At 52.8% G+C, this 25,733-nt stretch overlaps 11 protein-coding genes across 11 annotated transcripts; 7 read left to right on the plus strand and 4 right to left on the minus strand.

Moving 5' to 3' along the window:
- Positions 1 to 1,053: 1,053 nt before the first annotated feature.
- Positions 1,054 to 1,522, plus strand: LY79DRAFT_591383 (translation initiation factor 1A/IF-1; the record flags this gene model as incomplete). The annotated part of the gene is made up of 2 exons (XM_060561274.1): positions 1,054 to 1,358; positions 1,423 to 1,522. 2 exons carry the CDS (start codon positions 1,054 to 1,056, stop codon positions 1,520 to 1,522), a joined length of 405 nt encoding a protein of 134 aa, XP_060412545.1.
- Positions 1,523 to 1,564: 42 nt separating this feature from the next.
- Positions 1,565 to 2,987, minus strand: LY79DRAFT_591384 (glycosyltransferase; the record flags this gene model as incomplete). Its single annotated transcript, XM_060561275.1, has 3 exons — positions 1,565 to 2,461; positions 2,535 to 2,779; positions 2,837 to 2,987. 3 exons carry the CDS (start codon positions 2,985 to 2,987, stop codon positions 1,565 to 1,567), a joined length of 1,293 nt encoding a protein of 430 aa, XP_060412546.1.
- Positions 2,988 to 3,232: 245 nt separating this feature from the next.
- LY79DRAFT_518632 (FAD dependent oxidoreductase) lies at positions 3,233 to 4,470 on the minus strand (the record flags this gene model as incomplete). The annotated part of the gene is made up of 3 exons (XM_060555052.1): positions 3,233 to 4,098; positions 4,158 to 4,255; positions 4,310 to 4,470. The coding sequence occupies 3 exons, from the start codon at positions 4,468 to 4,470 to the stop codon at positions 3,233 to 3,235; spliced, it is 1,125 nt and encodes a 374-aa protein (XP_060412547.1).
- A 1,505-nt stretch (positions 4,471 to 5,975) lies between these two features.
- Positions 5,976 to 6,631, minus strand: LY79DRAFT_591386 (thioredoxin; the record flags this gene model as incomplete). Its single annotated transcript, XM_060561276.1, has 3 exons — positions 5,976 to 6,186; positions 6,277 to 6,381; positions 6,519 to 6,631. The coding sequence occupies 3 exons, from the start codon at positions 6,629 to 6,631 to the stop codon at positions 5,976 to 5,978; spliced, it is 429 nt and encodes a 142-aa protein (XP_060412548.1).
- Positions 6,632 to 6,934: 303 nt separating this feature from the next.
- LY79DRAFT_265424 (uncharacterized protein) lies at positions 6,935 to 7,702 on the plus strand. The gene has a single exon (XM_060551973.1). It carries the CDS (start codon positions 7,035 to 7,037, stop codon positions 7,548 to 7,550), a length of 516 nt encoding a protein of 171 aa, XP_060412549.1. The 5' UTR covers positions 6,935 to 7,034; the 3' UTR covers positions 7,551 to 7,702.
- Positions 7,703 to 8,376: 674 nt separating this feature from the next.
- Positions 8,377 to 10,681, plus strand: LY79DRAFT_558274 (heterokaryon incompatibility protein). Its single transcript, XM_060558167.1, has one exon. The coding sequence runs from the start codon at positions 8,490 to 8,492 to the stop codon at positions 10,551 to 10,553; it is 2,064 nt and encodes a 687-aa protein (XP_060412550.1). The 5' UTR covers positions 8,377 to 8,489; the 3' UTR covers positions 10,554 to 10,681.
- Positions 10,682 to 12,077: 1,396 nt separating this feature from the next.
- Positions 12,078 to 15,302, plus strand: LY79DRAFT_634903 (OPT oligopeptide transporter). The gene is made up of 13 exons (XM_060562244.1): positions 12,078 to 12,460; positions 12,514 to 12,719; positions 12,771 to 12,844; positions 12,899 to 12,935; positions 12,991 to 13,115; positions 13,172 to 13,420; positions 13,470 to 13,587; positions 13,643 to 13,743; positions 13,793 to 13,911; positions 13,962 to 13,997; positions 14,054 to 14,250; positions 14,305 to 14,414; positions 14,460 to 15,302. The coding sequence occupies exons 1-13, from the start codon at positions 12,129 to 12,131 to the stop codon at positions 15,084 to 15,086; spliced, it is 2,331 nt and encodes a 776-aa protein (XP_060412551.1). The 5' UTR covers positions 12,078 to 12,128; the 3' UTR covers positions 15,087 to 15,302.
- Positions 15,303 to 16,019: 717 nt separating this feature from the next.
- Positions 16,020 to 17,426, plus strand: LY79DRAFT_670933 (Mdm33 family-domain-containing protein; the record flags this gene model as incomplete). Its single annotated transcript, XM_060563842.1, has 1 exon — positions 16,020 to 17,426. One exon carries the CDS (start codon positions 16,020 to 16,022, stop codon positions 17,424 to 17,426), a length of 1,407 nt encoding a protein of 468 aa, XP_060412552.1.
- Positions 17,427 to 18,693: 1,267 nt separating this feature from the next.
- LY79DRAFT_265448 (uncharacterized protein) lies at positions 18,694 to 19,897 on the minus strand. Its single transcript, XM_060551974.1, has one exon. It carries the CDS (start codon positions 19,831 to 19,833, stop codon positions 18,775 to 18,777), a length of 1,059 nt encoding a protein of 352 aa, XP_060412553.1. The 5' UTR covers positions 19,834 to 19,897; the 3' UTR covers positions 18,694 to 18,774.
- A 2,778-nt stretch (positions 19,898 to 22,675) lies between these two features.
- Positions 22,676 to 23,411, plus strand: LY79DRAFT_558289 (uncharacterized protein). The gene has a single exon (XM_060558168.1). It carries the CDS (start codon positions 22,958 to 22,960, stop codon positions 23,222 to 23,224), a length of 267 nt encoding a protein of 88 aa, XP_060412554.1. The 5' UTR covers positions 22,676 to 22,957; the 3' UTR covers positions 23,225 to 23,411.
- Positions 23,412 to 24,780: 1,369 nt separating this feature from the next.
- LY79DRAFT_265640 (uncharacterized protein) lies at positions 24,781 to 25,726 on the plus strand. Its single transcript, XM_060551975.1, has 2 exons — positions 24,781 to 25,601; positions 25,654 to 25,726. Exon 1 carries the CDS (start codon positions 25,050 to 25,052, stop codon positions 25,557 to 25,559), a length of 510 nt encoding a protein of 169 aa, XP_060412555.1. The 5' UTR covers positions 24,781 to 25,049; the 3' UTR covers positions 25,560 to 25,601; positions 25,654 to 25,726.
- Positions 25,727 to 25,733: the final 7 nt, after the last annotated feature.

Raw genomic sequence — 25,733 nt, forward strand, 5'->3', positions numbered from 1 at the left:
TTGAAGGAGAAAGAATCAAAAATACGATAATACGCGCGGGGTATTGTAGCTAAGATATACACAGCATCTATCCAGGCAAGGTAACAATGCAGATAGGGTGAGCAACCTTGGTGGACTTCTAGTGTACAGATCAGGATGTCACACTTGGACTAGGGGCTGACTAGGGAGTCGAGTATGTAGTCAGAGACAACTATTCCTCACGATAGGTAGTTGTAGGTAGCATAGTTGCAGCCACCGCGGATCCTTGACTAATTCAGTGCGTGGCCGACATCTCACGAGCGGTCTACAGATGGTTGGGGGAGGCAATCGAGAGCCCTACCGGCCGGAGCTCCAGAATGGCACCTGGGATGCCATCCATGAGTGGGAGGCGGGACGCAGGGTTTGCAACATACATGTTCTCCACTTGGGCGACAAGAGAAAAAGTTTTGAGAGGACGAGCCTGAGGGGCATGTGGTTATGTCGGCAATCTTGTCTGGGCTTAGCCTCTCATGCTGTGATACATTAGTACCGGTAGGCAAATGGATATGTGTGTTTGACATGCTGGAGGAGGTTTAGTTGTGTGTGTAAGTGAGCGTGTCGACGCGTGAGAGACGGGCGAAGGTAATGCAGCTAAGCCGCCGGTGTCGCAGCGAACAAGCTGCTGCGAGAGGCGGAGAAGCTCCGCTGATGTCGGGGTCGACTGTGAGGGTATCTTCTCCAAGAATTGATACGAGTTGGGACCATTTCCGGGAATGGAAGTAGCCCCAGCCATTGGACGCATCGGGTAGCATTGCATCACACGATCATCATGGGTGGTCATCCAACGGACTCTGAGAATCGGCTCGCCGCCTAGGCCCGTCTCGGTACTTGTACGATGTACAGTCCGTATCCGCCCTAGCGTACATTCTGCCCCGCGTCCACCCTCCAGAAAAGCCACTGCTAGAAAAATTACCCCACCATTGATTGCCACTTATTACCACCAGGAAGGGGGAAAAAAAAAAAAAAAGGCTCCTTGACATCCATCGCACCTCTTTGCTCACGAGTCTGGCCACCCGTTGTTATTACCTGAAGAACATGGGACGACCAAAACGCGCCGCCCTCCAGGCGGCTGAGGACACCCTGACGCCCCCCGACGCCCTCGAGCAGAACCAAGCCATCGTGCGTGTAATCAAGGCCGAGGGCAACAACCTGTACGCCTGCGAGTTGCCCAACAAGAAGGACCTCGTCCTCGAGCTGGCCCAGCGCTTCCGTAACACCATCTGGATCAAGCGGGGCGGCTACGTCTTGGCCGAGAGATACGACGAGCCCAATGGTCGCGTCATGGGCGAGATCATCAACGTCGTTCGCGACGAGAAGGCCTGGCGCAAGCAATCTTACTGGTGCGGTTCCTCGAGTCGCTGTCCGCGTCTTTCTCTTGTCCTCTCACGCTGACAATGCCTGAAGGCCCAAGGAGTTTGCAAAGACAAACACGTATGATGATAGCGAAGAGTCCGACTCAAACATCGGCAAGATGCCGCCATCCGATTCCGAGGACGACTACTGATGATAAAGAGCAAATTGGCGGCTTATGATCCCTCTCCCGCTTTCACCTCTTCTTCGAATCGGGCTTCTCGGATGGCGCCCCCTCGTCCGCCGTACCGAACCACGTCGCCGCTACCGTGACCGCCATCACACCCACCACAAATTTCGAGCTCATGTCCGTGCTGGGGTACACGTTCCAGGCCCACTCCTGCGCCGCCCAGAGAATATAGACGAAGTAGATGGGGAGGCCGCTGCGCCAGAGGAGGTATGGCGTCGACCAGGCTAGGTATGCGTAGAACTGGTAATGCAGTGACCTGGCAAAGAGGAGACCCATGACGTTGGCTGAGAGGACCGTCGTGAGAACGTAGCGCGGCGTCACTCTGCCGGCCACCTGGGCTTCCTCGAGCGGCGACGAGAACGGAGACTTGCCCTGCAGCATCGCTGGGACCAGCGACGACATGGGCCGCTGGGCGGGGTTGAACCACCGGGTGAAGATGAACACTAGCAGAGTGAATAGATGCAGTCCCAGTAGCGCAATAGAGAACGGCTTGCTGAGGAACGTCTCCTCGCCCACGAAACGCCAATTGACCGTCCACTTGAAGAAGAACTGCCTCGACAGCTCGAACGCGCGACCGAGGTATCCCTTGGCGTTGCTTGACAAGAAGGGCACGCCGATGACGATTTGTAACTGTGCCATGAGCCACGCCGCGCGCAAGGCGCCACCGAAGCCGCGTCCCAGAAAGAGCACGACGCCTACGGCGGGCAGGACCAGCAGCAGCGACATCTTGATGCCCAGGCCCCAGCTGTACAGGACGGCGCCTGGTGTCCACAGTCGTTTCTGGAAGAAGAAAATGGCGAGCCAGAGGAACAGGGTCGCGAAGCAGTCGTTGAAGCATCGAAGAACGAAGACGCTGTGAAGGCGCTTGGAGAGAATCAGGAGGGGGAAAATGTAGGGAGGGACCTGTGAAAGGATATCAGTTAGCCCATTTTCCTGTTGTCAAACAAAGGGCGAGAAGGAGCAGGAACCCGCGCACCTTTGCTTGCCAGTAGCACGCCATTACAACGGCAAGAGTCACAAGATACAGGGCCGCAAAGAGCTGCTGCGCCAGAAAGACGTTCTTGCCCTCGTCGGTGAGGTAGTATAGGCCGGTGTAGGTGTAGACGTGGGCGGCCGGGTAGACGAGGGGGCCGGTGCCGCCCTTGATTTTAGTGTAGTCGCGCTCGCCCGAGACAAACTGGGAGACTTGCTCCATGTAGGCAACCCAGTCAATCTCTGTGTCTGGAAACCACGTCAGCGATTTGCTGCTCCCTTCTCTGGGATGCGATCGAAACTCACAAGGGACCTTCCAGATGATGAGCCCGCAGAGGACGGCATCCAGCACGAGGAGGAGAGGGGGAATGGCCTTGGAGAGCGCATGTCGGCCGTTGGCGATATCTAGGACTAGGCGCGTTGCCTGTACGTGGATTGGAGGTGCTTGGTCGGCCATGGTATGGCTTCGCAAACGGTGCTGCTTGGGTTGTGAAGCTTGAACAAGGGAGCTACTGAAAGCTGTCGCGAACAAATAGCTGCAAGGGTCCAGATGACACCGTGCGTTGCTTGCCACACATGGAGAAATTAACACTGTTACAGAACAGACATCTGAGAAATATTACAAGTCGTCAGCTTGACTACAACCCTTTTCGTTATTCCATTATTATGCTGTATTTTTCATGTCTACTTCACAAAATCGCATTACAACTTGCTGGCCCGATCCCAGGAAAACATTTTGGGCTCGTTCGACAGCCTCTCTCCCTTCTCGGCGCGGATCTGGTTTACCAACTCAACAATCCTCTCAGCACACCCATATGACCCCTGGTATCCCCATCCAGCGTGGCCGTAGTTATGGACGATCGGCGTCCCGTCCTCAAACGTCGACTTGTCTATTTCCATTCTGACGCCACCCTCGCGGTAGGGCCGCAGCCCAACACCGTGGCGGATAATATCCAGCGCCTCGACGCCCTTGCCGCCCGTCAATGCCGGGCATAGCTCTACGCACCGCTTCATGATGCGGTTTGCAATGTTCGGGTCCGGGTTCGGGTCCCAGTTCCCCTTGTCGTATGTCCCACCAAGAACTGTTCCGCCGCCCGCCGCCCGCGTCATCATGTAGCACACCTCCGTCGGCCCGTCGTCAGTGCCCGAGATGGTCGCCATCGGCTCTATCTCGTTCCTGACCACTACGACCTGCCCCCTCGCCGGCAGAACCTTCTTGTCCTCCACGCCGCCGAGCTTGCATGCCAGCAGCCCTGAGCTGTTGACAATGATGTCGGCGGGCTTGCCGGAGTGGTGCAGCGCCTTGAGTTCGCGGATGTGCGCAATGACGCCGCGTTTGAAGACGACGCCGTTCTTCCGGCATTGGCCGACGAGCCAAGGGAGGTAGAGCGCCGTGTTGATGCAGACCGAGGTGAACTCAGAGCCCGAATGGGCGTTGGCTGGGAGCTCGTCGGCGCGCAGGTCACGGAAGTCGGGGAGGAGATCGCGGTACCACGGGTCCACGGCGTAGAGGGCGTCGTAAGGGTTGCTGGCCGCCGCGTCTACTTCACGTCTGAAGACCACGCTCTCTGGGGGCCGTGTCAGTTTGGAGCTGCTAAAGGGCACTTAAGTAGGAAGGGCGACGCACTCTGGAAGTGAATGCCTGCCTCTGGGACCTCAGCAGCCAGACGCTTGAGCTCGGGCCAGGTCCTCCGCTCCCATCTGCTATTAGACTCCGGCGACATGCTAACAAAGTTGATTAGTCGTAAGTCCACCTCATGAGGCCCGGGAGAATCTTACGGCAAGACGTTGGCACCGGCCCAAGGCGATGTGTACTCAATGTCATAGTCACCGGGCATATGCTTCGCGATTACGGTCACAGAGTTGGCTTTGCTCTTGGACAGAAGCAGCGCCGCGGTGAGGCCCGACACGCCGGCGCTGGAGACGGTAAGTGAGTGCATTTGTGAGAGGCTATGCATGAGTCTCTTACCCGAGCACAACTATGTTGTTTGTCATCTTGACTCGACTTATTGACGACTGTTGATCTACCGGAGTTACGGAGTTGAGTTTGAATGCAGTTGACAGGCGGAAAGATTAAATAACTGAGATTTTAGGGTTTCGGGCCAGCTTATATTCCCAAAACACCGGCGAACAGTCGACCCCAAGAGTTGCGGTGATAAGCCAACTAAAACTAACGATGATCCACAGCTACCTTGTCACCCAATGCCTTTAAACGATTAGTGCATGAATCATTGCGCCATGTTTACCATCCACTTGTTGGCAGGTTGACAATTCAGGGCGTCCCCTCTCCGCGGGCAACCTGCCCCTACTATGCCGAGCCGAAAACCGGCGCGGGGCCGTTGGGAACCCTGACCTCTCTAAGTTCCTGAGTCAACCTAATCAACCCCCGGACAAAGGGACACATGGGGTGGAAATCAGCCGCCTGTGGCGCTGGGTGCCGTCTCTCTAGGCGCCTTTGGTTGATACATGTAGTATCTGATACCGTATCCTCTCATCAAACACGAAGTCCGCACAGGCCACAGGCTGCTGGAAAGGGGTAAGCGGGCTGGCAGAAACAGGGATCTAGATGTGGCAAATGCAGGAATTCATTTACGTCAGCAGCAGGTAGGTGGCAAGGGTTAGGGTTATATGGGTGGGTGTGTGTGTAGGTAGGTTGACCGCCTGTTATAATGGGACTAGCGTATGGCCTGTGCGGACTTCGTGTTTGATGAGAGGATACGGTATTACACTCGGGCGAAAACAGTCATCTTGGAGCGACTACGGGTTTTAGCTAAGGTATGCATGCATATGGTAAAACCACTGGGTAAGGTGAGTTAGGATGCGCAGCGTATGCCTTTCAGTAAGGTCTCACAGGAGTGGGAAAAGCAAACGCCCTATTAGATACTTGGCTGCCCGACCTGTAGGTTTTGTGTGAAGCTCTCTGCGCATTATCGGCGTCGATGGTCGAGTTTGTGAACAACGTTATTGGAAGGCCGTATCAAGGCCGCATCAGCCTTGAAGCCGACTGCAGCCTTCAAGACAACGCAACCAAGCTTCCTGGCGGTCTGTACCTCAGAAGTCTTGCCTTGGTCACACCCCCGTGCAATTACATGTCGACACGACGCGATTGACCAGAGACATGGTGTCCTAGTATTTTGCCAAGTACCTCACCCCGTGTTGAGTAAGACTTTGTCACTCTCACCAGCAACAGATGATACATTGAACCTCAGGCCGCCTGCAGCAGTCTAGCATTTGGTCATAGTGATATAAACACATGAGCCATATGCTACTAACCCTGAGGAGGTGCAGACGGCTCCAACGAGATAATAAATGGGACTTTTTCGATATTTACTGTGGTATCTAGGGTCAACAAAAGCTCCATCGCAAGCCAGTATTTGTTTTGACTCTTTCGGGTTCTCAACCCATGTTATCATGGTCTTTTTTCATTCGCCTCGCAATAAGTGGTTTATGCAGCGTTGGCAGCCTCGGCGAACTTCTCGATGGCCTGCTTGAGAGCGGTGGGGTTGGCGCCGACGATCTCCTGGGCCTTCTCGCCCTTTTGGAAGAGGAGGAAGGTGGGCATGGCGCGGATGCCAAGCTCCTGGCTCACGTCGGGGACCTCATCGACGTCAATCTTGACAAAGTGGACCTTGCTGTTCTTCTCCTCGTTGGAGAGGCTACGATTCGGAACATGTCAGCGACTGCTGCCGCCAAATACCCAGGCTGTAAAACAACCCAGACATGGTGAAGGAGGGTGCTCAACTCACTTGACAAGGACGGGGGCAATGGCCTTGCAGGGACCGCACCAGGTGGCGAAGGCATCAACGATGACGAAGTCGTGCTCCTTCAGGGCAGCGTCGAACTCGGCCTTGCTATAGTAGTTGGACGCGGATTAGTATCGAGACGGAAAATGGCGGGGTGCGTAACCGCTGGATCACGACGCGTGATGCGGACTGCGGGGCAATATGCAGGCCCCGCGGGAATATACTGGAATGTGTTACCGACTTACTTGTGGACGTTGTGGACAACCATGTTGGGCGAAGAAGCGTGGAAGTTTCTGTAGGTAGATGGGACTGAAGATCTCGCGATGCGTTGAATAGGACGGAAGAATCGGGTAGACATTGAATCAGAAAAGGGAGGTCCGACGCCTGGATGGGGCGGACTGCTATGGGGTTTATAACAGAGGATAGAAGTGGTATTGGTCTCTTCCTGGGCGGGCAGAAAGGGTACCTCGATTGCGCTATGTAAATATAGTGTTTTGGAGGTATTTTTTCTATGTGGGATGGCGGAAGGTGCAAGTCTGTGGCAGCAGAAACTGGCGTGAACGGGGCGCATCATCGACGCATTAAGCCACTTGATTTGTCAGACCCCTCGATGACGCCACCGCAACCTGCATATCTTGTTGCATAATTGCGCAAGAACTACCACGTTTTTGTGCATTTGTCAAGGATTTCGTCAGTTGGCCGTCGTCAAGTAGCCCCCTCTGGCTGAGTAAAATGAATTCCTCGAGGTTCCCTTATTTCCAATGTTCCGAAGCCCGCAATCCCGAGCCCGCGGTTCCGATACCCGGCTAACGGGAAATGCGGCATCTGAATTGCTTACAAGAGCGCATCTGCCGGCACCAATCGGTTTCCTGCGACCAGGGTTCAATAACTCAAATACTCACCTAGCTGCCCTCGTCACTCGGCTTACTAGTTTACCAGCCCGACGGATCTGTCAAGCATCATCGTCTAGGTATGGAACCCGATCCGGGCGTGTTTGCTCGGTCGTACCCGATGCTACAGCACCGATATCCGACCGCCACGCCGATTTGATTTCTCATCAACAAGAATCGCCATTCAATATCGTCGTCTGGGATTTGGGCGTTGCCTTCCCAGCTCAATGTTTCGCTGAGTTAAGCATCAAAAGCCTACTACAGACAGCTATTCCTAATACATATGTAATTGAACTTCCGCTTGGCACGCAAACGGTGCCTAACCCGCTCGTCTTATATTATATGCAAGCCTCGGTAAGCTTGTCGAAGCAGGTAGCTAAGCGATGAACATCTCGGCGCTTAGCATTGGAATGCCACTGCCTGCTGAACGGAGTGGTGGTGCACTGCGCCTTATCATAAAGAGTCATAACGAAAAAGAAGCCCAGAGCTTGTGGCGTTGATCGTTTCCTAGAAGAGGCTTGACAACAGCTGATGTAGAGGGTACCTGTCGCGCAAAAACGACACCGTTAATTGCAGGCAGCAATTAACGCCTTATTTCACATTGTGACAGTATCTAAATGCGGCCAGGATTCATGACGCCGGAGCAGTGGCATGAATCAGCCCCACCTTCCGCTTCTTTGAGGGCCGGCGATGCACGGTACTCTGAAATGTCTCCGACTTCTATCTCTGGAAGAAGAATCAGGAACGACGAAGGTCGGCGCTGAAGGAGGAGGTTCTCAAGCAGAAGAAGAGGAGTTTCGTTCTCTTGGATCCATAGAACAAAGACTTCCACACGGGAAAGTTGCACACTTCTGGTCGGAGGTTGAACAAACGTATTGTAATGTCAACACCCTAGTTACCAGGCGAGGAATATGGCGTTAGAGTCGCTCAGTATCTCCAACGTCAGGTCTTGTACAAGAAACAATTTCCGGTCGTGCAGGAGCCGTTTATTGGCTGGGAAGATATTTGTTCTCCGCACGCGAAATGGAAGAATTGGACAAGTCGAACAGACCTAGGTTCGCTGTCTTGCGTTCAAGCTAATGGTACCAGTCATACGCCCCTCATTCTCGGTATCGTGGCTATGCTGCACTGCACCCCCCTGTTAGTGATGATAACAGCGTAAGCTGAGCTGCCTAGTCCTGGATGCGAACCAATATTCCTCAACTAATCGTCAGGGCAGCCAGTCCCAGTCCCGCCAAGACTAAATACCATGCAGGCCACGCATTCGACCAAGAGTCTACCCGTTCATCTGTCATAACCACAAAGCTGTTCACACGATATTACGCAATGGCATTTCAACGACTGACGCAAGCCAGCGATTTCCCCTACTCTCCCCTTGACGAAGCCCGTAATGAGATTCGAGTACTTAACTTGCAGACGATCGAGCGGCCGCCGCTCGTAAAACTTCGCGATGAGCCACCAGAATGGCATGGTCTCGTCCACTGTACTATAGAACATGTTTCACTCGATGCATACCTCTCAGGTTACCAGCAATGGGCATCCAAGGCTCAGCCGTTGTCTCGGCGCAATAGCGATGAGCGTTGGCGACTATTCTCCAACGAACGATACCGCTCTCGTAGTCCAACGAGAGTAAACTCGCCCTTTGAACGGCCACGCACGCATCCTCGATATCATCGCTTTGAGTGGGGAGATTACGGCGCACTGAGCTATACTTGGGGAGACCAGACTATCAGAGTACCGATTGTTATAAACGGCCAAATTATTCTTATCGGCCAAAGCTTGGAGGCAGCGCTTCGGGCATTGTCTTCAGACCCGGACTACATTGAAGGCTTGAAAATTTGGGCAGATGCAATTTGCATTAATCAAAAAGACTTGGATGAGCGTAGCCTTCAAGTCAAGCGGATGCGCATGATTTACGGCAAAGCGCTCATCGTTTCTATTTGGCTTGGGGCGGTTCCAGACGCAGCCATACCGGATATGGCTCAACTCCATGAGATTATTGTCAAGTCAACAGACAAGGACGCAGCATTCGATCTACTTGAAATGGCTTTAACCGACCCGGAGAAGAAAGAAACCATCAGGCGGGCCATTGATGTGATCGTCAAGAAAACATATTGGACTCGAATTTGGGTGATCCAGGAGAAGTGTCTCGAACCAGTGAATCCTTCCATCTTATTTGGGACGTTCCGCATGGGTCTAATGCCGCTTCACAACTTTTTACAGGCAGCAACCAATATTCACGGCGCCGTGCGAGCTCGTGAAAAGGTATGGCGCGTGTTGAAACTAGTCGAACTAGTGACTATCAACCAAGAGCGTGTTCGCCGCAGAAACACGCCGACAGATGAAGAGCGCAGGAAAGATCAAGACGAAATTGGTCTTCTTTTAATGATTGGCAGAATGGCCCGTTCCCTTGACTTGAGAGACCGTCTGTATGGATTGATGGGTATGATCCCTGAGTATGTTGCAAAACATATCGAGCCCGACTACAAGAAAGCGGTTGAAGAAGTGTTCTACGATTTTGCTAAGGCTCTTATGACGGGGTTCAGATCTTTTGATATCGTTCTTACTGGGACAACAGAATCGAGTCTTACGCTCCCATCTTGGGTGCCAGACTTGACTTCCCCGTGGGATCCTTACCTATGGGGTTCAGACTGCGATGCCAGTTGGGGTCAAGATGCCTGGTTCGGGTTTGAACAGGATACAAACATTCTGGTCACCAGCGGTTATTTTATTGACGTTGTTGATGGAATAGCACCCTTCTTGGGCTGGGAACACGGAGAGCTCCGGATATTGCAAGACGCCGTTCACCCGACTTCCAAGGCAATACCGGATGACCCAAAAGCGGCGATTTTGAGGACTTTGCATCGAGCAGCAATTTACGAATGCTCCACAGGATATACTATTCTTGACATCCCCTGGCTCGAAGATTTGAAACCTGACAATCCGGATGTCATGGCTTTGGGAAAGCGCGGCTGGGGGAAAATCCTTAAACACGCCAACCTCCAAGATCTCATCCAGTTTCGAAATCAAATCAGCGCACAATTCAAGCCTTGGGGCCGAGATTTCAAGTCATTTTTCCCCAGGCCCGAAGATGTAGGGGAGTGCCAAGATCCGAAACCATTTTTGGATTCACTCGACAAGCATGTTGGCATCGTGTATCCCATTTTCACTACGGCGGACGGGCTTTTTGGAACAGCAATACTTCAAGTATTAAAGAAAGGGGATTCGATCTTCGTGGTACCTGGCTGCTCAGCACCACTCATTATGCGACAGAAAGGGAAGCACTGGCAAGTCATCACTCAATGCTTTGTTGATGGCCTTATGCTTGGTGAAACGAGAAGACGGGTGGAGCAAGGTACTTGCAAGCTTAACAAACTTCTGGTTGTTTAGAGCAGTGTTGTCTGTCGACGAAATTTCAAGATAAATCCGACTGTTCAGAGAGCTTTTTTTCTTTTATAAAGGCTTTAAATACACCAAATTACACTTATAATTATATTCGTTGTCATTAAAACAAAGGCAATTCATTATTTGCGGTGGACTATCTCGTGTGATCGTCGCTTTCGGGGAAGAATGTATCGATTTCTTCACAAAGCCTTATTTCCAGTGAGAACTACCCAAATCTGTTAGTTTCGTTATTAAATAAGAGAAAAACTAATTATATTCCTTAAGAAATACACATTCCAGATGCAGCGTGACAGGTAGATATTGGGCCTGTTGATTAGTTTTGCCTGCCAGTGTTTAAACCGAACCAATGATTTCTCTGGCTGTTGTTGCCTTCTATGGCATGAAATACACTTATTACTTATTATCGTTTTTAATTTGAATGATTTATAGAACTCTTCCTGCTAATATTAAACCCAGGTTACTGCTTTTGCTCGTTTCTGCTTTGTCTAAATCCCCGTGTATATTATAGCAGTGGCGGCGTCACACGGTTCTAGCCTCCGGGCCTTAGCGAATATGAAAACTATTATTCAGCATCTAGTAAGTTCTTTTGGAGAACGTCTGCCTAAGATTGTCTGATTCATATAAGGGTGCTAGGCTAGCTAATGACGCGGCATTGGTTGATGAGCATTTCTCTCTAAGAACCGGAACATGACCGATATCTCCAAACAAGGGTTTAGAAGTTTGACCATTTATTGGTTAGCATCAGGCTTAGTTCCGAGTGTCGAGTGTGCCCTGCCAGGCCGTGACTCCTTCAAAGTCTGTTGTTTCTGGCCAAATCATTTCTTCATGCATATACTGCAGTTAATATCAGGAAATAGCTTAGAGAGGTGTCGTCTGAACTCCCCCGCTCCTGTGAGTTCGCGACATTCTCCACCAACATTGCGCCTTGATAACGCTGTCAGATTATGCGGCATGGCTTGCATGCAGCGCTGATGTCCATCAATTGTCCATATCATTCTAGCGAACACTTGGCAAATTTACTAGAACTACTCAGCCGACACTAGACTATCCGGCCCAAGCTGCACGTACAGTCGGGACAACCAAAATGTCCAACGGCGGCACTGTTGGACGATCATACACGCCATCCGATGTAACTGGGGGTTATTAGTCAGTCAGCAAAGCTAAACACCCCTACTCACGTAATTAGGGAGTGTTTAATGCGGCCGAAGTTACGTGAGTAGAAGGTGTTAAGCGCGGCCCAAGGGTGACTAAGACCCCGGGTAGGTGCCCAGCAAGCTATCGCAGAAGAACTCGCATGCTCCGAGCTGTTGACCAATCGACATCTTGCCATTTATACTCCGATGTGATTTTAAGCTATTACCAACTTGAGAACATCCTGCCTTATCAGTGTGACAATGCAGCTTCCTTCTTTATCACATCATGAAGACCCGCAATGGCATGCTGTTTCTCGTATAGGAGGTTTCCGTGGCATTCCATCACTGTAAAAACACTCTCTTCAGCCGTGGAAATGTGAACTATATCCGATGGCTCACTTGTGTCTCTAATCTGCACTTTCCAACAATGTCTGACCTCCAAGACAAACAGACTGCGGGGAGCGACTCGAAGGCGTCCTCTGCGCCAAAGGTGTCCGTTGACCCAGTCTTTGAAACATCAGAGAAGCTATTTCTGGGCGGTATCAATTCAGACAGTTCGAATGGCGCAAAAAGAGACTCAGCCAAGAATTCTGAGCCTGAATATGACTTCGAATCCCCAGAGTTCTCCAACATTCCCGAGCTTGTTCGAACGGTCGTTGGCTTCGAAGACGATCCTTCGTTACCCGTAATCACCTTTCGTTCACTACTTCTATCGACTCTATTCTGTGTCATTGGAAGCATTACGTCGCAACTCTCCTAGTAAGATTCAGTCTCCCTGCCTTCCTATGCCTCGGTCGCTGATCAAAGATCAGTTTCCGAACAACTGCGGCCCCCTTTCCCGTTTTCTTCGTCATCTTAGCTTCGGCGCCTCTCGGACGGCTCCTCGCCCGAGTACTTCCAGACTACAAGGTACCACTTGGGAGGTTCTCGTTTTCTCTAAATCCAGGTCCATTTTCTATCAAAGAACATGCTATCATTGGTATTGCTGCCAATGCTGGTAGTCAGGGCCAATGGGCAAGTAGGTTAAGCCAGTATCGCTTCGTTCTTACTCGGAACTGATCTTAGCCAGCGTTCTTACCCACCAACGCGGCGCTTTACTACGGCATCACGATGAACCCGGCAGTCGCACTATTTTTTGGATGGGTAAGCTCGACGGGACTGTTGGGGCACTTCTCGGACAGCTGACTGTAAGAGTAGGGTACTTCACTTCTTGGCTTTTCTTTTGCAGCAATGGGTAGGTGTACATTCATTATAATCATCATCTCTTCACATTTTCTTATATATTCAAGTTCGCAAGATTTTGATTGATGATCCGGAGTTCATCTTTCCTCTTTCCCTACAGCAGGTCACATTGTATAGAAGTATGCAAGGCAAGACCGAGCTCCACAAGAGCGTGTCCAAAAGACAGATGAATGTAAGTCATGATTTAACAGATGATGTTCAGCTTCCTATGCTAACGGTCGAGTCAAGGGGTTTTGGTGGATATTTCTAGGCATGTTCCTCTGGCAATTCTTGCCTGAATATCTTTTCCCCTTCGTTGCTGCCCTTGCGCCTCTTTGCTGGTTTGCGAGCCAGAACCATACTGTCAACTTCTTAGGCGCTGGTCGAGGAGGTATCGGGCTACTCAACATCACACTCAACTGGTCAAACATCACATCTACAGTAGTCACATACCCGTACAGTGTCCAAGTAACCATCTTCGTTGGCTTCGTTATCACGGTATGCCATCTGTCTGCTTTCAAACAGGACCTTGCTCACAGTTGTGAAGACGTGGATTCTCATTCCGGTGGCATACTTCGGGAATCTTTGGGGATCACCAACCTACAATATCATGTCAAATGGTGTCTTTCAAAAAAATGGCTCTGCGTATCCTTTCGACTCTCTAAGTCAGTGTTTTTGTGAACCAAGAAGGATGTGAATTAGTCGTTGACATGGTTGAAGTTTACACGGATTCGAGTGGTATCCAACACGTCAACGAAACAGCATATCATGAGGTTGGCCTTGCTTACACTGGTGCTCAGTACACCTGGGAGATATTTATGGTAGCTTCCGCACTAAACCTATTCTGGCTTTCGTGCTAAGCATCTTTAGTGGTACGCGTCGTACATTTCATCTTTCGTCTGGTGTGGCCTTTTTCTAGGCCCGAAGGTTATGAAGATAGTACGGAAATCAAGGAAGGCCGAGGGCGAGTACCATCAGGACCGCTTAAGGTTGGTTATCATGATTTCTAGCAGCATGTACAGATGGCTGATCTGAACAGTCGCATTATTCAGCAGTATCCAGGTCTTACCATGTGGTCAGTTTCTTCGGACCTTATGCCGCACGGGAGCAAATTTACTAACAGCTTCGTAGGGAATGGGGTATTTTGACTGTTGTGCCCATTGGAATCTTGCTGGTTATTGTGGCGACGAAATCGGTTTGGATGCCCACTTGGACTTATTTTGTTGCTCTCGGTTTTGGCGGCGCTGCCATGCTTCCCATGAGTCTGGTGTATGCCATGTCAGGTTACTCGATCAAAGTCGGCTTCTTTAACGAGCTCATCTACGGATGTAAGTGACTCTCATATATTGTAGTGACGATCAGTGCTTAACACGTCTATACAGATATGATAGATGCTCCAGGTTCGTCTCGGCACCCTCTCGGTCAACTTGCGTACCGCATCATTTCCGGCAACGTTTGGTATGATGCCCGCACGGTTCTGGAGGATCAAAAGGTAGGCCACATCTACTGAAACTGTCACCTTAAGCTGATCAGATAGATCGGACACTATCTTCATTTGCCTCCACGCCAGGTGGTCGGTATTCAAATCATCGCAAACATGATTGCTCTGCCCGTCAACTACGGTGTCATGCGCTGGGTGGTCGCGTCCAAGTTCGACTATGTAAGCGGTCGAATCCCAGATCCTCAGGGACAATGGACAGGCCAAGAGTTCAAGAGCTACAACACCGCTGGCATACAGTACGCCCTAGTCGGTCCCAAGAAGCTCTTTACATCGTCTTTCTTCAAACCTGTTCTATATGGCTTTCCTGCTGGCGCAGTAGCGCCCATTATCGTTTGGATGCTGCACAAGAAGTTCCCCAAGGCCCGCTTCGACCTTTGGAACTCGACAATATTCTTTGCCAGCGCCGCCACTTTTCACGGCAACCTAAGTACTGGGCCTCTTACCACATTCCTTGTTGGAACATTTTTCAACTTCTATCTTTACCGTTACCGACGCGCCTTCTGGAATAAGTGGGCATACATCAGCGGTGCGGCGTTAGACACCGGATTCAATGCCAACTTGCTGTTCATCTTCATCTTTCTTGGAACGACGGGCGCCGTTATGGTAAAGTGGTGGGGAAACAATGCCGACAACATTGAGCGATGCTTCGCCTTGAAAAAGTAGAGCTGCTAGTCACCTGATTTTATTCGGGAACCAGTCAGCACAAATGACAACGACGTTGTTGTGTCTAGGAAGATCGTTCTACGGTGCGTTGTCACTTGTTAGTGGTAGAACTTGCGATGCAACCAAACAATGTCTTGTCATTATAGTCTGGCAACCCATGCTGCTTACGACGAACGGTACTTGTCGATATGCTTTTGAATCCAATTATTGTGCGTCATATTTGCTACTTGTCCCCTGAACCTATTGCGATCAATTAACTTTAAAAAAAAAAAGTAAAAAAAAACCACCCCGCATTATCATTGACAAGCTCAGCATCTTGGCCACGAGGCCAGCGATCCAGAGGCTCGTATACAGTCATCCTTTGATCAGCATTTGGCGTCTTCACTGCTCGCCGCTTCCCAACCATAATGTGCATTAATGATGTCGAATGTGCGCAATTGATGTATCTTGCCGTCTTGTTGATGACTTGCTCAATCACGACATTGGCAACGGCGGGTGTCTTCTCAAGCAGCAAGCTTGGACTGGGAAACAGTTCAGCGTTCCGGCCTTGGTGTCCGAAGACCGAACTAATAACCAGCCCCCGCCTCCCCCGACACCGGGCCCGCGATTACCCCAAATCACGGCAGGCGGTGAAGCAAAATCCCCACCATTGGCCTTTGCGGCAGAAACCGACGAGGGACCCGTTCCGTACCAACACTGCGCAAGATCCGAACCTAGCGCCGACCCGACTCATTCTTTCTTCCTCAAAAGGTTTGGGTCTCGTTGCCCTCGTCCAAACTTTCCTCCCAAGCCTCACCCGCCGACCCCGGCTTCCCGTGCGTTTGAACAACTCGGCCCACCGACATCCCTCTCAATTGGTCCGTCCTTTTGTTTCACTGGGGAAGAGCTGTCGCTGTTCGTCAGTTCTCGAACCCTCACGCCGGGAAGAAAAAGATGCCCCAAATTGTCAGGACGGCGTCGCGCCTAGCCCACGCTCGCGTCGGCCTGCACACCACCGTCAATCTCCGGAGATGGCAGCCCGTCGTCGCCCTCGCCCTGCGTCTTAACGCCCCGCCGGCCGCCGCCCCCCAACGAAGGCTCTACGCCTCGGGCCTCCCCCCTTCATTCCCTCCCCCTCCGCCGCCGAGCTCCTCCGCCTCGAAAGAAGAGATCGATCAAGCTTCCCCGACAATCGAATCGTCCCTCCCAAGCTCAGATGCTGCGACCTCAAGCTCGACATCGTCATCCTACAATGAAACCGCCACCGCCACATCTTCCGACCCCGACTCTTCCAGACCAAAGCCTGAGGACCCTCATCCCGAGACGGCCACCAAGATCTACACCGCCCTCCCGCCCGCCCTCTCCGAGAAGCTGTCCCACCTCATGGACACCCTTCAGACCCGCCTCATGACCGCCTCGACGACCCTGAACACCCTCACGGGCTACGCCCCGATCGAGGCCATCAAGGAACAAAACACCCTCCTCGAGAACCGCCTCGCTGAAGCTCAGTCCCTCGTCCGCACCGCTCGCGCCACCTACAAGACCACCAACGCCAAGCGCGCCACCACCCAGCGCGAGGTCACCACCCTCCTCGCCCGCAAGGAGATGTGGTCCCCGACCGACCTCGAGCGCTTCACCCAGCTCTATCGCCAGGACCACTCACTTGAGCAGGAGGTCGCCGCTGCCGCCGAGGCCCTCACCGATGCCGAGCACGCTGAGCAGGCCTTGGGTCAGCAGCTAAACGCGGGAATTCTCAAGCGCTACCACGAGGAGCAGATCTGGTCGGATCGCATTCGCCGTGCGTCAACATGGGGCACCTGGGGCCTGATGGGCGTAAATGTCCTGCTGTTCATCGTGCTGCAGTTCGTCGCCGAGCCGTGGAAGCGGAGGCGGCTTGTGCTCGGCGTGGTCGAGGAGGAGAAGGCCGTCCTCGAGGGCGTGACAGCCGAGCTGGCGGGCTTGAAGGCGGCCTTGGCGCAGAGGGAGGCGACGGATGCCGCTGCCGATGCCGCTGCCAAGGCTACGGGAGTGGCACCGGCGGCGACGGTTGTAGTGACAGCTGCTGGAGAGGATGCCCTGAGCGCCAAGCTCGAGGAGCCGGCCGTCAAGCACGAGATGGAGCGGGAGGTCGCCAGCGCTCTTGAAGTCCTGGATCAAGAGGTTCCCACGCCCAAGTCGTGGCGCGAGCTCATCACCGATCCTGCACTCCCCGCGCTGTTGAAGGCGAGATTGGTCGATCTCTATAGCGAGCGCCGCATCGACTTGCGCATGCGGGACGCCTCGATCCTTGCCCTCGAGGGCGCTGCAGCTGGAGCCACCTTGGCAGGAGGTATTGCTTTGCTGCTTTTACGGAGAACATAAGTTACACCACTCCCCCGTGGTTGTATATACAACTGTACAATACGATACCATATAGATCATGAGGACAACCTATGTATTACTGTCACAATCCAGACTTCCAGATTTGCAGATTTCCGGCCACAACGTGTCAGAAAATATATAAACAACTGAAGGTGTCCTCTATTAAAAACGCTGCGGCAGCGTCTGGGAGAGACCCTACCAGGTTTAACTCTAGTCGCTATCCGCTGACTTGCTTTTCCAACGTCCACTGATGAACGGCCGGGGGCAACGCTGCTTTTACTTCGTATACTGTGCGCGCGCACCAATTCCTTGTCCCCCTGAGGCTCACCATCACAGCCTGGCGATGCGTAGCGTCTCTGTATAACAGAGGCCGTCCTCGCTAGGGCCTGGCGCGCGCGGTTTGCGCTCTCGCCAGTGCTTGTTCCGCTATTCACCACCTTGGTATTCTCTCTTTCTCTCCAAGTCGGCGGCATAGTTCAAGTGAACTACTCACGTCAGCTGCTGCTCTCAGGGCTTCCCGAAACAATTTGATATTCTTCTTCGCCGTCGCCATTTTCCTATTCAAAGTCGGCAGTGTAAGAGAAGCCACGGAACTCCTCTTGCATAGCTTGTGAGAGAACTGCGCTTTGTTAGCAAAGGTGACCTTCAGTATCATGATGCATATCCACATACCGGATTGGACAGGAGTCAAGACAGGCGTGACACTCGTAAACTCAGAGTCGAAGTTGCTGGTATCAGTGGCGCTCTTGATCTGAGGCAGGAAGGGCGGTGCGACACGCTTGTGGTAGATGTCATCCCAGTTGATGTTCCTGAAGAACGGCTGGTTCATGATTTCTTGCGCATCCGTGGGACCACTGCCGAGACGCTGATCGGGCTCCCTAGTAAGAAGCTTCTGTAAGATCGACACGGAGTCTCTAGGCATGTGAATGGGGTACAGAGGCTCGTCAGCTAGAATGGCGTCGTAAATTTCGTCCTCGTCCTCACCGCGGAAAGGAGACTGCTGGAGGAGCATCTGATAAATCAAGACGCCAAACGCCCACCAGTCAACGGCGCGGCCATACTTTTTGTCGAGAAGAATCTGGACAACGGTTAGCAAAATGCCACAAGGTGACGCAGGGAGACATACCTCTGGTGCCATGAACTCGGGCGTACCACAGAAGGTGCTAGTGCTGGAGCCGAACCACATGTCCTCCTTGCAAAGACCGTAGTCGGCAATCTTGATGTGTCCATCGAGCGTCAACAAAATGTTGTCAAGCTTCAAATCACGGTAGATGACGCCATTTTCATGGAAATACTTGAGCGCCAAGCAGACCTCAGCAGCATAGAATCTAGAACGAATTAGCACAGCTTACTGTTGAGTGGATAGGGGTTGCGCGTACTGAGCTCGCTTGGTACCGAATTGGCCCCTCTGAATGTGAAGCATGAGATCACCACCGCTGATGTACTCCATGACAAAGTAGACACGCGTCTCCGTCTGAAAACATGCGTGGAGGTTGGTCAAAAAGGGATGTCTCTCTCGGTTAGCAATTAGGAACACTCTCTTCTCGGACCGAATGCTCTCCACTTCATCGTTCTCGATAATGAATTCCTTCTTCAACACCTTAATGGCGTAAAGCCTCTTGGATCGCTTCGTTTCTGCAAGCATGACTTTTCCGAAGTTGCCCTTACCCAGCACAGCTAGGAAGTTGAAGTGGTCCAGACCAATACGCTGGCCAGTACCTGGGTCCGTAGCAGATGGCAAAGGCTTACGACCGGCACTGGGAACGCCTCCAGATGACGAAATGGGCGAGATTTGAGGAGGCTCCTGCAACTTAGGCGAGGAGACGGGCTGTTGCTGATACATTTGCTGTTGAGGTGGCTGCTGGTACTGTTGAGGCGGAGGTTGTTGCTGCTGCTGTTGCTGAACAGGACGTTGTTGTTGCTGTTGTACGGGAGATTGATGAGCGTACGAAGCAGCTTGCTGGTTGACTGCCGCGTAATCTGCAGGGTTGTACTTGCGCCCGCCGTAAGGATCCTCTTGCTCGGCCTGAGGAGGGTAGCCGGGATGTCCACCATACTGCCCGTAATCCTGCGAATGGGACTTTGGCTGCGAAGCGATAGTTCCGCTCATCGCGGCCGTTGCTGCCGCCGCCGCAGCTGTGCTGGAAGCGGTACGATCAGGGTGCGACGGCCGCTGGCCCGGCGGCGACTGCTGCTGGTACATGAGCTTGGCTGCCTCGGTCGCTTCCGGCGAGCCTCCAGCATAATGCGCCTGCCCACCACTGTGGGGAGGAGAGCCCAGAGTGCTTGTCGGGCTGGTTGGCTTCCTCAACGTGCGTTCGCTCAGAGAGGACGAAGTCTTGTTTTTGGTGATCATCCTAGTAGTCTTGATACCTTCCAAGATTTGATTCGCCACTGCCATAGACATGCCGCAGAAGTCAGGAACGAGGTGAACACAAGCCGCGTGCGCCGTGAGACCACATTCTATGCGAGATTAGATTTGCCATTGAAGCCAATTTTTGGGGCAACACTTACCTGCACACTTTCTGCAGTTCTTCTTGCCAAATGGCAAGATGTAACCGCAATGGCAGCACCAGTTGGCTGTCATGTTAGAGAAGGCCTGGAATCTATGCGGAATACGGTGGTTGATCTTCTCCTCATCCGGATCCGTCTCAGCGTTGCTCTTGCTAATACATTTGGTGACCACACTCGCGTAACATTTGGTGTGGCAGGTGTACTTGCAATCCTCGCACTGCATGCCGGTTGAGTATTTGAGGAAATCCCCACAAAGAGCGCAGCGCATGATGTTGTAGAACTGCTGCTGGACGAACTTATGGCCGTACATCTCGTGCACCTCTTCCTTACGCTGACGAACGGCACCAACACGACCAAGTCCCTGAAGATTGACAGGGCGCCGGGCATTGTTCTGCTTGAGGAATCCCAAGGAAAGCTGGATCTGGCCGGCAGGCTCGAGATTGAACCAGCCGTCGATGGGTTGCTGAGCGATTGGGGGATTCGGCATGCCACCGGGCGCCTGCTGGCCTTGCGCACCCGGCTGAGCAAGACCGGGTGATGAAGGAGGACCACCAAAAGACTGTTGCTGCTGAGGGGGGTTCAGGGGAAATTGCGACGGCGGAGCACCCATTCTGTCAGCCGACACCCATCCAGAGCTGTTGATCTCGGCCTCGATCCTCTTCCTTCTCATCTCCTCGACGATATCAGAAATGCGCACCCAAAGCATGGCGATAGGAATAGCATGCTCGCCGGGTTTGTCGTATACTGTGAGCTCGATCTCGTTGGCTTTGTCCACGTCGATTGTGTGGTACTCGGCTTCCCACTTGTCGGTCCTAGTAACTCTTGTGCGGGCAACCACATTGTCTTCGACCTTGACAGCGATAAAGGTCTCGGGACCTCGGCTGAAGCGACTCATGGAAGCGTGGTCAACGTCCTTGATTTGTCCAACCCGGATGGAGAGCTGGCCAGTCAGAGGCTTGCGCAAGTTTGGCATGTTGATCGAATCATCTATGGCGCCCAGTTAGCAACAGCACGGCGAGTGATGGCAGTCCAGGGGTGCAGACTTACCGTCTTGGGCATCAGACGTATCCATGTCGATGTGCAATTCCTCGTAGCGCTTCATAGCCTGCTTCAGCAGAAGGATTTTCTGCTTCGACTCGACTCTCCTAGCAGCGGCATCGGCCTTGCTCTTGCGGTCTCCTTCCATACCGTATAGCTGGACCATCTTTTCAATTCCCTTGAGGTACTGTTCCTCAACGTTGAGCTTGAACTGAATTTGCGACAGCATGAGCTGAATACGAGGGCCGAGGTGGGGGGTATCATATTTGATCAAGTCTAGACGGCACGGTGAGTAAATCGAGAAGGGACATAGGGGTCTTGGGGGCAATGCGCACCGAGCTTGGTAAAGTTGGGGCGCGATTTGGGGACGGACGAAGGGCCAGGGTTGGCGTATGGATGACGGGGAGGCATCAGGTCGGCATGGCCGCCAATCTGGCTGTACTGAACATTGCCGCCAGAAGTCGCGCTCCCAGCGCCGTAGCCACCGCGCTGTTCCCAGCCAGAATCCTTAGGAGGGGGCGGAGGAACGTCGTCCATATCGCCGCTAAGGGGCCTGCTATCGCCGGTTGGGGAACCGATGGACATGTTGTCCATACCACGACGCAACTGAGCCTCACGAAGCTTTTCCTCGAAGAACTGCAGATTCCGGCGGCCATCGCGCATCTGAGAGTCGAGTCGTGATCGAACAGCCTCATTGTTGGTTTGCGCCCGCATGGCATTGGCCGCGTTGAGAAGAGCCTTTTCGCGCTCAATCTTCTTGAGGATGTTCTGGATAGCGTCCTCGTCGTTCATGGTGATGGTGGGGGTGCGCGACTCCACGCGCAGGGGCTATATGTTTGTGATATGTTGTGTTCTGGCTGGTAATAGAATATGCTCTAAAGCTGCGGGAAGAGGGGAGCGTGGATGTGAAGGTATGCGTGATGTCTCGGTCTGCTGCAGTCACCTCAAGATGGCGGGGAAGACGAGCAAGTTGCGGGTGCAAGGTATAGAATACGATAGGACGCAAGTAGAGAAAATGATGTCTGTGATGAGTATGGTAGGTATGCTATGGGTACCGGAGGTTCGGCGTCGGAGGGGCCTCGGGGTAGGTTGGCACAACGGTAGGGATCGGTCTGTCGGAGACTGTCACGACAGAAGATCGGTGGGTGCGGCCTGCCCTCGAGGAAGTGGTGTTGTTTTTTCGCGAGTTGGGCTGGTTGGTAAAAGATGTCGTCAGTGGGTTTTGGAGCAGGACACAAGACGGGGGGGGGGGGGGGGGGGGTTGTCGGGAGGGGTCGCTTTCTCTCGCACAGTTGACAGTGCCTGTGCGTTCTAGTAGAGGTGGGCGGGCAAGAGGAGGGGAGGAAGAGGAGGGAGGAGAGGGTGGACGCTAATTAGATAAACGGTGGGCAACGACGAAGAGATGAGAAGAAGGTACTTTGCGCGACGTACCGTTTGCGCCGTCTCAACCATGCAAGATACAGGGAAGAAAGGTACTCTTAACCCATCTCTCTCCCATCTCTCTTCAACCTCCAGTTCTGGAGACAGGACTACTAGGTACCTAGGTAGGTAAGGTTCACTACCCACGAAGTACCTACCTTACCCGGGAGGAACAAGGGGTACGTACCTATTCTGTAGGGGGGGAGGAACCTGAGATGGAGGGGTGTTACGAATGCGCTGGGACGGACGAAGCAAGTCTGTAACTCAATGTGAAGATGGCAGGCGAGCTAAAATGGATGATTCAGACAGCTGATTACTTAGATATAATGCCCGACTCCCGCATGGGCTTGTTCATTGCTTCCAGTCACGTACCCCCTCGATCCTGCCTTTCTGATGTGTATTTGGCTGGTTAACGGGGCACATTGGTGCCCCATTTGCTTCCCAGCATCTTCATCTACTCTGGTGCCCAACAACAACTGCGGATGCGTTGATCCATATCTGAGGTACTGTACACTACCTGCCTGTAGGTATGCCCGGCAGGGCCCCGAGGTACCTACCTGATGCACTTCCCTCACCAACTTGTTTGGTGTGCAGTTTGCGGACACTACGTCCGGTCCTTGCCTCTCTATCTCCCAATTGCGCCAGCTGCTCAAGGATGGCTCGTGTTTGACGTCGTACCCTGGGCGGATACAGGACGCAATGACAAGGCAAGGCAGATGGGGCACATACCTACGGTAGATGTCTGTACACTACCGGTACTAGTACGTAGTGTAGTAGTAGGGCAGCAAAGCTCGACTCGACTCAGCTCGCCCGTTTCTTATTGTTGACCGTTCATGGTTCTCTCTCTGCCCGACCTGAAATTTCGGGCTGCCAGCCAGTGGTTGGATGTCAACCAAGCAAGCCAAACAGCTGTGACGACGGCACCCTGCAGATGCTTTTGGGACAAGACCGCACACGAAAGGGTGGGATCGGACGAGAGAAAGAAAGGGAGAGAGGGGGGGGAGGGGGGAAGAGAGAGAGAGAGAGAGAGAGAGAGAGAGAGAGAGAGAGAGAGAGAGAGAGAGAGAGAGAGAGAGAGAGAAGTCCTGGACCGGACGTGGGGCTTCTAGGACTTTTGGTTGTTTCACCGCGGTGAAGATTCATTCCTGTTCTGCGCCAATCACTGTTCATCTCGCTGGACACTCTACACTACGCATTTCTTGTCACAATGCTATCCAGGACTTCCTCGCTTTCCAACCTGACTCCCTAGGTCCTGGGCAGAAGGATTTTGAATTCCACTCTGTCGCCTGTCTCCGATCCTCACTCACCCTCGTTGCCTAGTCGCCCGCCCACTCACCCACACCTCTCTCTCTCTCTCACACACAAACACACACACACACACACATACACACACAGCCTTACACACAACCTTACACCAACAACTCCCCCATCCCGGAGAGAAGACGGCGACTTTCAAGGTACTTCGTTACGGCTAGGCCAAAAAATTATTACATAAGACTTTTCCGTACTGCAATCCACTTTCTACTTACCTATCCCAGTATACAGTAAGAGAGAAGACAGTATATTTTGACGCAATGCTTAAAGGGCGAAACCCTTGAGGAGAAAACGCCACCCTAACACAGTATGCAGAGGTACCCCTTCGGGTTCTTGACAAGCGGGAGTAGAAGGCTCTCAATTGGTTGCCCTGCCATGCGCGAGGAAGAGATCTCCGGCAGACGGCGACGGACACAGCCCAGCCGCCAGGCCGCCCTTCTCCAAGTCCCTCCTGCTTATCGGGAAGTTTTGCCGGTCCAGTTTTCCCACACGGCCAATCCTGGGACTGGCCGGCTCGCGGCTGCATCGTCATCGCCCGATACCATCCCTTTAACCACCCACACTACCCGCTACTTTTCAGTGTAGGTAGGTAGTGTCAGTCCTGAGCGTACGGGTACATGCAGTACATGTATACCTGGGTCTTCAGTATCCCGTCTAGCTCAGTGCTGGTTTCTTTTGTTAGGTAGGTATTGCAAATACTGAGTAGGCCCGTTACAACCACCACCCAGCAGCTCAGCCGCCTGTCGGCCAACCGTATCTTAGGGCCATTTCTCCATTCGCAGGCACATGCCAACGTATGATTCCAGACAACATGAACGCACCAGAGCTCCTCGGCCTACCATCACGGGAAGCCACCCCGACACCACAGCTTTGAATTACCATTTCATGGTTGGGTTCTCACTTGACGACACCTCTGCCGACTGGTCTCACCACACACCCCCCGCCACCAGCTGTCCGCCGGCCTTTCCGCAGATAGCTCGTGCTTCTCTCCATGGCGCCATACGGCCGGTAACTACGGCACCCTCTTGCGGTCACGCCTGTCACAAACCCCAAGATTTCCAGATTTCACCATTGTCCTGGGGCAGGCCTTGCTGTCTGCATCCCACCCCGAACGCGAAAGCAAGGGGACTCAATACAAAATCCGTGCTTCAATTACGGAGCGGGAGTAGATGGACGCTATCGTTCGGAACCCGTCATCCGCCATGCCCAACTTGTCCGTCCTGGCCCAATGCGAACTCGATCGATCAACACGCCAACTGTAACGTCCACTTGAAACGAACTTAGTCACTCCTCCCACCAACGGAAAGTCTGCCTCTGCCACTCGGGTTTGAATCACAAATGCAAAGCCGAAAGGCTGGTCACGTTTGGCCCTGCATGCCCATCGAAAACCCACCCACTGTCCGTCTCTTCACTGAAAAGAGTCCTAGAAAAAAAACATCAACGTCGCGGAACCGTTTCGACCCACCCTCGCTCCGTGGCCGCCTTCCAGGGCGTTCCCTCCAACCCCGCGGACCCGCCCTACATACGGTAGGTAGTCTGCGGAAAAGACTCCGGCGGATCACCTCTCAATCCCCGCAGACCCGGCAGGGGCCAAGACTTGCTTTCTTCAGTACTGATAGAGAGAGTTACGGCCCATGCCGCTGTCCCGTCTATAAGGAAATCAGATTGACCGCTCGACACCTTTTTCTATTCTTTTTCTTTTCAATATCATTATCATTGTTCTTTTTCTTCGTCGTCACCATCTTCCTTTTTTCTCTTTTGAGTGTCAAACTTGGCATCCCCCACGATTCCTGTCCCTCTTTGTCCTCTAGTTATGATGAAGCCAATCGCGAGCTGCTCGGACCGTAATCGCATAAAGGCCCTATTTCCGACCCCAGGATTTTCAGAATAGTCCGTGTGTTAGGATCGACGTTTCTCTGTCTGGTCTGATGTGAGTCACCAGAGCACCTTGCCGCAACGAGGCGTGTGTGCCGGCGAGGTCATGCCGGCGAAGCGGCACTTTCTACTAACATGTCACTCTTC

This window comes from Colletotrichum navitas (genome assembly GCF_030913465.1).
Source record: "Colletotrichum navitas strain CBS 125086 chromosome Unknown LY79scaffold_43, whole genome shotgun sequence".
Taxonomy (NCBI): Eukaryota; Fungi; Ascomycota; class Sordariomycetes; order Glomerellales; family Glomerellaceae; genus Colletotrichum; species Colletotrichum navitas.